At 45.4% G+C, this 11,533-nt stretch overlaps 1 protein-coding gene across 2 annotated transcripts; it reads right to left on the reverse strand.

The window, feature by feature from the left end:
• Positions 1-3,956: 3,956 nt before the first annotated feature.
• On the reverse strand, positions 3,957-11,505 carry spata2l (spermatogenesis associated 2-like). 2 transcript variants are annotated; one of them, XM_012962294.2, is made up of 3 exons: positions 11,368-11,445; positions 6,845-7,139; positions 3,957-5,477 (listed from the first exon to the last, which is right to left on the reverse strand). In XM_012962294.2, exons 2-3 carry the CDS (start codon positions 7,136-7,138, stop codon positions 4,500-4,502), a joined length of 1,272 nt encoding a protein of 423 aa, XP_012817748.2. In that variant the 5' UTR covers position 7,139; positions 11,368-11,445; the 3' UTR covers positions 3,957-4,499. The 2 variants fall into 2 exon arrangements, with proteins under 2 accessions (XP_012817748.2, XP_002933708.3); XM_002933662.5 differs by having other exon boundaries at positions 4,456-5,477; positions 11,435-11,505.
• Between the last annotated feature and the right edge of the window lie 28 nt (positions 11,506-11,533).

Consider the following 11,533-nt stretch of genomic DNA (forward strand, 5'->3'; position numbering starts at 1 on the left):
GAATACTGATACCACAACCCCTGCCACCTGGAGAATCACTTACTTTTTGCTTTCATTTCATTCTTAGCTAGTGTAAAGGCCCCCCCATACATGGGCCGATAGAAGCTGCCGATATCGGTCCCTTGGACCGACTCGGCAGCTTATCTGCCCATGTAGGGGCAGAAACAAGCGGGCTGGCCGACCGATATCTGGCCTGAAATTGGCCAGCTGTCGGTCGGCCAGGTTAGAAAATCCAGTCGGATCGGGGACCGCATCGGCTTGTTGATGCGGTCCCCGAACCGACTGCCCCACTGCCGCCTACATAATCCAATCATTTGGCCCTAGGGCCAAACGATCAGATTATTTTTTTTTTTTTAACTTCAAGCTCCCCGATATCACCCACCCATAGGTGGGGATATCGGTGGAAGATCCGCTCGCTTGGCGATCTCGCCAAGCGAGCGGATCTTACCGTGTATGGGGACCTTAACTCTATTTTATTTAGTGATTATACTGGCATGTCTGGGGTTAATATGCGATTATCCATTTTCTGTAGTAACTATGCTGGCACAGGAAAGGAAAAGGGCTTGAAAAAGGGCTGGTGTCCGAAACATTGCCTGGTTTGTTGGCACAATAAACACTTTCCACACAGTGTTTATCAGTGAGTTATACTGGCACAACTGGGGTGTGTTTTGGTAAAATAGGTACTTAGGAGTGTAGCAACAATGTAGGTATGAGCAAATAATTTTCGCCGTTTCTCAGATCTTTTTTTGTCCCTCTTTTATTTTTCAAATGTTGGTAGGGATGAAAACCAGATACAATTTGTTCTCTTCAAAAATATTTTGAGCTTAAAGGAGAAGGAAAGGTAAAAATCACTCGGGGTGCCAAATGTTAGGCACCCCCCAGTGACTTTTATCACTTACCTTTTACCCCAGGCTGGTGCTCCTGTTAGGAGAAATCCGAACCAGCCAGGAGTTGCTGTGAGCGAGTATTTCCTCTTCCTTCTTTCTTCTAAATCCTGGGGCACACGCATGTGCGTTTGAGTGAAAAAGCTTGCATTTTTGTTAAAGTTCGGATTTTCACTCTACTGCATATGCGGCGCAAATCCAGAATAAGAGGATTAGCTCGCAGCTACCCTGGGTTGTAAGGTAAGTCATTAAAGTCACTGGTTTGGCACCCCCAGTGATGTCTCCTTTAAAGGAGAAAGAAAGGTAAAAACTAAGTAAGCTTTATCTGAAAGGTCTATGTAAATACATCCAAGCTAAAAGGGTTGAGGAGACTGCCTCATACGTATACAAATAAGTCAAAAAGGGATTCTGGGAACAAATTCCTTTAGGCTCTTAGAAAAGTCCCATTTACATGGGCTTGTCCCATTTACATGGGTTTATCCTATAGACCAGGGATCCCCAACCTTTTATACCCGTGAGCCACATTTAAATGGAAAAAGTGTTGGAGAGCAACACAAGCATGAAAAAGGTTCCTGGTGGTTCCAATAAGAGCTATAATTGGCTATTTAATAGACCCTATATGGACTGGCAGCCTACAGAAGGCTCTGTTTGGCATTATATTGGATTTTTATGCAACCAAAACTTGCCTCCAAGCCAAGAATTCAACAATGAGCACCTTCTTTGGGGCCACTGGGAGCAACATCCAAGGGGTTGGGAAGCAACATGTTGCTCACGAGCCACTGGTTGGGGACCATTGCTATAGACTAATGCTCACCTACTGGGTTTTCAATGCAAAAGCCAGGATAATAGCTGATCAGTTTCCCAACTTAGGAACCCTTAGGAATGTGGATCTGAGCCAATCAGCAGGAAGCTGACTCATAGTCTAACTTACTGAGCATGTTCACTTGGTCTTGGTGCAGGAGTGAGGCATTATGGGAACTTTCTTACACAACACAGCATTTTTTCTTCCTGTTTGGCTTCTGAAGAGGTGAAATAAGGGGAGACTTAATGGGACTATTGAGACAACTGAAGGTATGCCTGTAGCTTGAGATTAACTCTTTATTAGCCTTTCCTTCTCCTAAGTTGAAAACAATGGTGCCCAAAGCAAGACATTCCAGCCTAGAACAAGGTTAATCGATTACAATACTAAACTCTATTACATGGGCTTGAGTTTTTATATATGTTGAATATATATGGTCTATCAATTACTACTTTATTTACAGTGCTCACTATGCAAGGCTGGGGGGGGGGCATTATTTTAAAAACAATAAAATGAAAAATAATATGTATGTTTGTAGTTACTGCTGGTGTTTGCTCCAAAATATTCGTTTACGGATAATAATTTGTAATTAAAAAAATGCCATCAAAAGGAAAAAAAAGACAATACACAGCAAAAATTGCCATCCCTTCTGTTATTTCATTTTATAATTCTTCGCTATTAATAACACTAGTATCTTGAACCATTTTACCAGCTAGGTGGGAATGCTAGGCATATGCAGGAAATAGTCTACAATGGATATGCTGTACTTCTACAGCCAGCTTATTTTTTTTTTGCTTGGGTTTTAACCCCAGTACAATTCCATATCAAAGATAGTATCCCAAACTCAAAATACAAAATCTTGACTTAAAAAATGTTATATGGTCTATCAATTACTACTTTATTTACAGTGCTCACTATACAAGGCTGGGGGGGGGGGGGCATTATTTTAAAAACAATAAAATGAAAAATAATATGTATGTTTGTAGTTACTGCTGGTGTTTGCTCCAAAATATTCGTTTACGGATGTTGCCAGGAAAGGGAGCCTCTGTTCCATGAGAGTGGCTTTTACTAATTAATAATAATTTGCAATTAAAAAAATGCCATCAAAAGGAAAAAAAAGGCAATACACAGCAAAAATTGCCATCCCTTCTGTTATTTCATTTTATAATTCTTCGCTATTAATAACACTAGTATTTTGAACCATTTTACCAGCTAGGTGGGAATGCTAGGCATATGCAGGAAATAGTCTACAATGGATATGCTGTACTTCTACAGCCAGCTTATTTTTTTTTTTGCTTGGGTTTTAACCCAAGTACAATTCCATATCAAAGATAGTATCCCAAACTCAAAATACAAAATCTTGACTTAAAAAATGTTTTTATTGAATTTTATTCAATACATAATAAAAACATTTTTTTAGTCAAGATTCTGTATTGAGTTTTGGATACTACAGGTACATCATATGTTTGCAAAACAAAAGGACTTAATATGTTAACTGATGGCAGCATATGTCAACCCATCACAAATACAATATGCTGCTCAGGAGACTGGATGCCTTATGTAAGTTTACATTTTGAAAACAAACAGTGGCACCTTGAGACTTTGGGTAGAGGTAATAAATGTACCACATGTAGTCCAAAGACTGATAAATGGTCTCAGAAAGGGTTTTATTGGTTGGTGTCATAGAAATGTTAGAGGGCATTATACCCCCATATTCAACATTAAAAGGGCTATTGCTGAACATAATGTTTGCCTTTTGTTTTAATTACAAAAAAAAACAATCTTTGGTTTTGGTTATTTCCTAAGGGCAGTGGCACACGGGGAGATTAGTCGTCTACAATAAATCTTCATTACCGCAGGTTAATCCCCCTGTAATGCCATCCCACCAGCAAGAATATAAATCGCAGGTGGGATGGCATACACGTCACTTGGGTTTCCCGAAGTTGCCTTGCAAGTATGGCAATTAATGGAGATTAGTCACCTGCAAAAGCAAAGATTAATCGCGGGCAACTAATCTCCACGTGTGCCACTGCCCTAAACCAAGAAGAGCAATCAGGAAAACTGGAGGTACTCTGTGTTGAGTCAGATAATTAGATTAAAAGTAAGACAGCCTCTCCCCTTTACCCAGGGGGATTATCTGTACACTGGTAATCTGAATATCTACCATGCAAGGACCAAGCATGGAGCAGCTTCAGTTTCCCTGTTTAGCTCACAAAATAACAAAAATCATTTATTTTTTGTGATTAAAACAATAGGCAAAATGTTTGCTAATCATAAGCCCTATTCGTTAATGTCATGTAAAAGTCTTTCCCTTTAATGGCCATTACTAACTGCTACTATCCTGTTGGGATCCATGGGAAGTGGATTGCACCCACCCCTTGATTGTTGTCTTTTCCAGATTCTGTCAATAAACAGCTTTCTTTTTGCGATCACATCACATCTCGAAATACCATCCCACCAGCGAAAATTTAAACTGCCGGTGGGATGGCATATGGGGCGCCACTATTTCCACGAAATCGTGGAAGATGCCTTGAGAGGAAACTTCTGCGATTTTGGGGAAATCGTTGCACCGTGTATGCCGCCGGTGGGATGGCATTTTGAGGAGATTAGTCGCATGCAACAACGGAGATTTGTCGCGGGCGTCTAATCTCCCCGTCTTCCACAGCCCTTAAGGTGTTTTTAGAACCAGGTCAATAAAGATTTAGGATTGATATAAGAGATGATCACTTGCTGTGCTGCTTTCACAACATGTTATTGCTCTGCTGGCACGGATCGTTTTATCACACTGGAAATCTTTATTCTCCTCATATTACAGACTAAGCTTGGTCTTTGTTTTCATCTCCTGTCTGCTTGGCAATGTGCAGGTGTAAGAAATTTAGGTCCCTTTCACTCTGCTTTAGCCACATCCTCTGATCCTTCTCCAACATGATCATGTTTGCCGGGTGTCCCTGTGCACGACAATGTGCTACCTCCTCGCAATTTATGTAGTGTAACTGCTTGCATAAGGAACAGCGGTAATGAGGCAGATTGCCTGGCTGCAGACAAGAATGCCTGTTATACTTTTTCTTTTGTGCTTCCTCTACTATCTCATGCTTCTCAGACACGGATAAGTGAAAAATACTATGCCCTGATGATATACACCCTCCAATCACTGTACAGTTTGCACTGTGTTGCACCTGACACTCTGAACATCCAAAATCCAGTGAGAGGTCAGAGAACACACAGTCATGTAAACTACATTCCAAATGACCTCTGACTTTGTATGTCTGTAAATGTAGGTTCTGACTTTGTATGTCTGTAAATGTAGGCTCATTCCCAAGTTCCCCCACTTGTGTCAGGGTATTCAGCTGTTCTTTGCACAGATCCCTCATGGGTTGGATAATAGGCTTTTGACACAAATCATTTAACTGTGGCTGGGACAAATTGAACCCTTCTCTACTCTTCCAGGTCTCTGTGCTACTGGGATTTTTGGCAATGGGTGATGTTGATAACTTCTGTAGCCTCCTTACACAAGATGCCACCCCACGGGAGCTTCTCCTTTCTCTGATTAATTCAATCCCAGTCACTTCACCAGAATCTGTCTGTGAAAGGATGTCTAACAAAATGCAGCACTCCAAGTGAGCAGCAAGAAAGCCAAGTGCAACTGCAGGCAAGGTCTTTTTGGGGGGCAGAGCTGACAGAAAGAAACTCTGCCCATCCTTTTCTTGTTTGTAGCCCAACCTCTGAAGAACTGTGTTGATTGAATCCTTAGGCAAAGCTGCTTCCAGAACATGCACATACAATCCAGAGTATGTCTGCAGTAGAAGAATGGAGATATTACACAATACACAAAAATGTTTTAAAATCTATGTGCATGTAAACAATATCCAGTCTGCTATAAAAAAAACACCACTTGTAGCTAAAATTAATCAATACTATTTAGATATATCATTAAAATTGATTTCGTAATACATGTGGGGGTTTTTTTTGGTAGTGTGGCCATTTCATAATTGACCTAAGTTCCATTTAAAGGACAAGTTAACCCAAAATATATTTTTTGCCTAATTAAAGAAATATATTCTTATATTTGTATATGTAATTGCTATTAGTAGTAGTGTTTGCCAGTTGTTCTCTATTCTCTGCCCTGGTAGCTCTGGCATTTGAAACACATGTAACACAAGCCAGCAGAGTGACAGACCTGTCTTGCTGGAAGAGACTAACCTTTCCAATATTGTTTAAAAAGTAACAACCAGAGTTCAGCAAATGCTGCTTTCAACAGTTTAGGGCTGACTGAAGAAAACAGAGCAGTCTCTGCCACTCTCATTCCCATTACAGAACTACAGGTACCCTTGGGCTAGGGGCAGCATGGGGGAATTTATAAATAGAAAGAAGTTGAGACCTAAACTCCACAGTAATACGGACACATTCCTACGGAATTTTTAAAGGCACATGTTAGTATTGCTTTAAAGGGAAACGAAAGGCAAAATCACTTGGGGGTGCCAAAATGTTAGGCACCCCCAAGTGACTTTAACCGCTTACCTCGTACCCCAGGCTGGTGCCCCTGTTAGGAGAAAACAGCACCAGCCCGGGGCACCTGGAGCGGATCGCTTCCTTCTTCCGTTGCTGGAATGCCAGCGGTGGGCGCATGCGCAGTAGAGTGAAAAGCCGACTGTTTAAGTTCGGCTTTTCACTCTACTGCGCATGCGCGCGCAGCGAATCAGGAAGAAGCAAGCGCCGGCAGCTACCCCGGGCTGGTGCTGTTCCCTCTTCACAGGGGCACCAGCCCGGGGTAAAAGGTAGGTGGTCAAAGTCACTTGGGGGTGCCTAACATTTTGGCACCGCCAAGTGACTTTGACTTTCTTTTTCCTTTAAATAGTGAAGGAGTCAAAACAGGCCCTGGCATTCCAAGTACACAGAGGCCCAAACAGCTCCACCCCCCCCCCCCCCACCAGCTCATTAAATAGTGACTGTCTATGGCATCTTACAGCAGCCCCTCTGGCATTTGCTAGAACCCACAGGTTGCCAGTTGCACTTCTATAACAGTGAAACCGACAGTTCTGCCACATTCATATCAAGTGCATTGTGATATAGATGTTGGTGGCAGGTGGCCATGGCAACCATATGGCATGCAAAAATCACAAAAATGAGGTTCTAGCACAAAATAGAAATGAAAGAGTCTCACTTTTATGGTATGAAACTCTCTCCTCCATGGTGTAAAATAAAGATGCAGACAGGCCTGTTCAAGTAAACTGAAGGCATTGGCAAGATCCTGTAAAGCTGAACGCAACCCCTTTTTCTGTCGTATGTTGCAAGCAATCAAAGAAAAGGCATCACTTCGAAGAGCACCGTGTAACTCTGGCTCCTCCAGCAAACGATCCCTGAGTAGGCCTGTAATACTGCATAGTGTAGTTACTCCACCTTCACAGGAAGCAAGCAGCCAGTTCTGGTACTGTGTTAGGAGACTGTCCTCATCCATCCTGAAAATGGAGTAGTATAGCAAATGTTAAACCAATATAATATTTTTTCTATTGTGACTTTGTTTTCCCTTAGCAGAAACGTGGAAATGTTATATGTGCTTCAACTCACAGAAATAAGAAACTTTATTAATATTATGAATTTAAAATTCTATACAGTTTCTAAAATAAATAACACTTTACTATCCTCCTCTCAGCAATCTATACCTACATGCAGCTTTGTGACAGAGTCTATTTTTTTTTGAAAGACAGCTCTTTATAAACACTGGGCAGTAACCCATGGCAACCAATCAGATGTTTGTTTTTATTGCTCAACTTGCTACATTCATTGTTTTAACTGCAGTGCTTTTAGAAGACCTCAATTGCTCTAACTGAGGTAAGGGACTTGTTTGTAACTGGCTTGAAACTGATTGACACTGGTTTAAATATGGTTTAAACACACCAACAGGGGTGTAACTACAGAGGAAGCTGACCCTGATTGCAGGGGGCCCAGGAGCAGGGTCGGACTGGCAGGTGCAAGGCCCACTTGGGCTAGGCCTTCACACACCATAAGGGGCCCCACCACCCGAGGTTTTTTCCCAGTGCCCAGTTCGCCCAGTCTGACCCTGCCACAGAGTGTAAGGGGCCCAAATAAGCCTCTAATTGGTACGAAATTCCAATATATCTTGGTAGAAAAGGTCAACTTGCCAATTGTATTTGCTGTTGGACCCAGTAACATGTAGTTACGCCACTTCATACAAACAGACAGGGCCCCCTTCAGAAATCACAGGGCCCCTCACAACAAAATTTTCAGGGCCCTCCTCTTCCTCCCACGCCCTGCCCCCTAATGGCCCCTCCCCCAGTGACCCCTCCCATCAGTACAAAGGACACACAAACATTGGTAGCCAGTGCCCCTAAAACATTGGTAGCCAGGGCCCCCCTAATACATTGGTGCCCAGCAGCAGTGCCCCCCTAGTACATTGGTGCCAAGGGCAGTACCCCCCTAGTACATTGATGCCCAGCAGCAGTGCCCCCCTAGTACATTGGTGCCCAGCAGCAGTGCCTCCCTCGTACATTGGTGCCAAGAGCAGCGCCCCCCTAGTACATTGGTGCCCACCAGCAGTGCCCCCCTAGTACATTGGTGCCCAGCAGCAGTGCCCCCATAAGTCAGTGTGCCCCGCAGCCCCCCTAATACGTTGGTGCCCAGCAGCAGTGCCCCCCTAATACATTGCTGCCCAGCAGCAGTGCCCCCCTAGTACACTGGTGCCCAGCAGCAGTGCCCCCATAAGTCAGTGTGCCCCGCAGCCCCCCTAATATGTTGGTGCCCAGCAGCAGTGCCCCCCTAGTACATTGGTGCCAAGCAGCAGTGCCCCCCTAGTACATTGGTGCCCAGCAGCAGTGCCCCCTAGTACATTGGTGCCAAGAGCAGTGCCCCCCTAGTACATTGGTGCCCAGCAGCACTGCCCCCCTAGTACATTGGTGCCAAGAGCAGTGCCCCGCTAGTACATTGGTGCCAAGAGCAGTGCCCCCCTAATACATTGGTGCCCAGCAGCAGTTTTACTTCTGCTCTTCGTATCCTTCACGTGCGACGCTTCTACACTTCTGTCTACACACGAATGCACACAGGCCCTTTTATAAGGTTGCGCCCCGTGCGTACTGACGTCACCCGTACACACGGAGCGCAACCATCTAGCTGACCAATGACAGGGCCCGGAATTTATTAAAGGGGGCCCGAGCTACAAGGAAAACTGTAGCACCGCTTAAAAGTAAAAATTGCCCGGGCCCGGGACAGCTGTACCCGCTGCGCCCCCCTGATGGCGGCCCTGCAAACAGACAGGATGCATTTTGGTAGAAAAAAAAGAAGCTGCAGGACTGCATCCTGCACTAATTCAAGCAATGACTAAAACTCAGCAAATTGGCGCCTGAGCAGTAACACATAGTAACCCATGGCTTTTGTATAACCAGCTGCAGGGACAGTGTCAGACTGGCCCACCAGGATACCAGGAAAACTCCCGGTGGGCCAGGGGTCAGTGGGCCCTCCTGCTCCTGACCATTTGGTCTGCTTCATGACCATTCCCTATTTCTGAATGGGAACAAAGAGGAGAAATAGATGGAAGAATAGATGCTAGCATGTAAATACAAGAGACTTGGAGAATTAAGCACTTGAGTGAGGAAAAATAGTTTGGAGAGTGGGCCCATGGTCTAAGGTTTTCTGGGGTGGCCCTGAGGTACCAGTCTGACACTGTGCAGGAAGATAATACAAACCCATGGTTTTTTTATAGCCAGCTGCTGGGAGATAATACAAACCCATGGCTTTTATATAGCCAGCTGCAGGAAGATAATACAAACCCATAGCTTTTATATAGCCAGCTGCAGGAAGATAATACAAACCCATGGTTTTTTTATAGCCAGCTGCTGGGAGATAATACAAACCCATGGCTTTTATATAGCCAGCTGCAGGGAGATAATACAAACCCATAGCTTTTATATAGCCAGCTGCAGGGAGATAATACAAACCCATGGCTTTTATATAGCCAGCTGCAGGGAGATAATACAAACCCATGGCTTTTATATAGCCAGCTGCAGGGAGATAATACAAACCCAGGGCCGCCATCAGGGGGGCACAGGGGGGACTGTTGTCCCGGGCCCAGACAATTGTTGCTTTAAAGGGGGCCCGGCCGTGATACAGCTTTTAAGCACGGGCCCCCTTTAAAGAATTACGGGCCCTTGGGTCATTGATGGTCAGCGGGTAATTCAATTGTCTGCGCCCTGTGCATACGTGTGACGTCAGGACGCATGGGGCGCAACCTTATATAAACTGGATGCAGCGGCGAGCCGGTGGGCATAAGAAGAGGATGCAGCCAGAGGAAGCGGACGTAGCAGGCGGGTGCTGGGGGGAGCAGGAAGAGCCACAGTAAGCACGGGGAGCTGGAGGATGGTAGGGGGGGCTGGAGGATGTTGGGGACAATGCTGGGGAAAGCTGGAGGGTGGTAAGGGGGGCTGGAGGATGCTGGATGATGGTGGGGCTGGAGGATGCTGGGGGAGGATGGTAGGTGGGGCTGGAGCATGCTGGAGAATGGTAGGGGGGCTGGAGGATGCTGGGGAGGGAGCTGGAGGATGTTGGGGAGGACGCTGGGGGAAGCTGGAGGATGGTTAGGGGGGCTGGAGGATGCTGGGGGAAGCTGGAGGATGGTTAGGGGGGCTGGAGGATGCTGGGGGAAGCTGGAGGATGCTGGGGGAAGCTGGAGGATGCTGGGAGGGAGCTGGAGGATGTTGGGGAGGATGCTGCGGGAAAGGTGGAGGATACTAGGGGGGAGCTGGAAGATGTTGGGGAGGATGCTGCAGCGGGGAGCGGGCCATAGTATGAGGACACTGGGGGAGGACCAGCAATGTTTTAGGTTGCCCTGGGCTGGCTAGCAATGCTTTAGGGGGTCTCTGCCCTGGCACCAATGCAAAACGTTACCCTGCCTACCAGTGTTTTAGGGGGGCCCTGGCTACCATTGTCTCTGTGTCCTTTGTACTGATGGGAGGGGCCATTGGAGAGGGGAGCGGGGCGTGGGAGTAGGGGGGCCCAGAAAATTCTGTTCTGAGGGGCCCCATGATTTCTGATGGCGGCCCTGTACAAACCCATAGCTTTTATATAGCCAGCTGCAGGGAGATAATACAAACCCATAGCTTTTATATAGCCAGCTGCAGGGAGATAATACAAACCCATAGCTTTTACATAGCCAGCTGCAGGGAGATAATACAAACCCATGGCTTTTATATAGCCAGCTGCAGGGAGATAATACAAACCCATAGCTTTTATATAGCCAGCTGCAGGGAGATAATACAAACCCATGGCTTTTATATAGCCAGCTGCAGGGAGATAATACAAACCCATAGCTTTTATATAGCCAGCTGCAGGGAGATAATACAAACCCATAGCTTTTATATAGCCAGCTGCAGGGAGATAATACAAACCCATAGCTTTTATATAGCCAGCTGCAGGGAGATAATACAAACCCATAGCTTTTATATAGCCAGCTGCAGGGAGATAATACAAACCCATAGCTTTTATATAGCCAGCTGAAGTAAGATAATACAAATTATTAGTTGTCAGCTGTTACTACCAAGGCAAAAGTTTGCCCACGACCCAATTACATCCACCAGTAAAAGTGGGGTTTTGCCTACTGCTAAATGCAGTCTGTGACCAATGAATGAACGCATGCCTACGCCACAGAAAGTTTAGCAACCCACATATAACACTGACCTTTCCCAACATGTCGTCTCGGGTATTTATAAAGTACAACTCACAAGTCGTCCTAAACTTTACTCACCCGCTAGCAGCCGCCCAAATCTTTGCAACTTCCTCGTTAAGCCCCTCCTCTTCTTCTGATTGGCCGGCATGCTGTCAAGTCTGACTAACATGTTAGCGC

The sequence above is a fragment of the Xenopus tropicalis genome, chromosome 4 (assembly GCF_000004195.4).
Source record: "Xenopus tropicalis strain Nigerian chromosome 4, UCB_Xtro_10.0, whole genome shotgun sequence".
In the NCBI taxonomy this organism is placed as follows: Eukaryota; Metazoa; Chordata; class Amphibia; order Anura; family Pipidae; genus Xenopus; species Xenopus tropicalis.

Excerpts from the sequence above, each read along its gene's own strand:
- spata2l (XM_012962294.2), bottom strand. The coding sequence starts at position 7,138 with ATGGATGAGGACAGTCTCCTAACACAGTACCAGAACTGGCTGCTTGCT. Across the intron at positions 5,478-6,844 it reads GAGAGTTTCATACCATAAAA|ACATACTCTGGATTGTATGT; the intron begins GTGAGACTCTTT and ends CTTCTACTGCAG.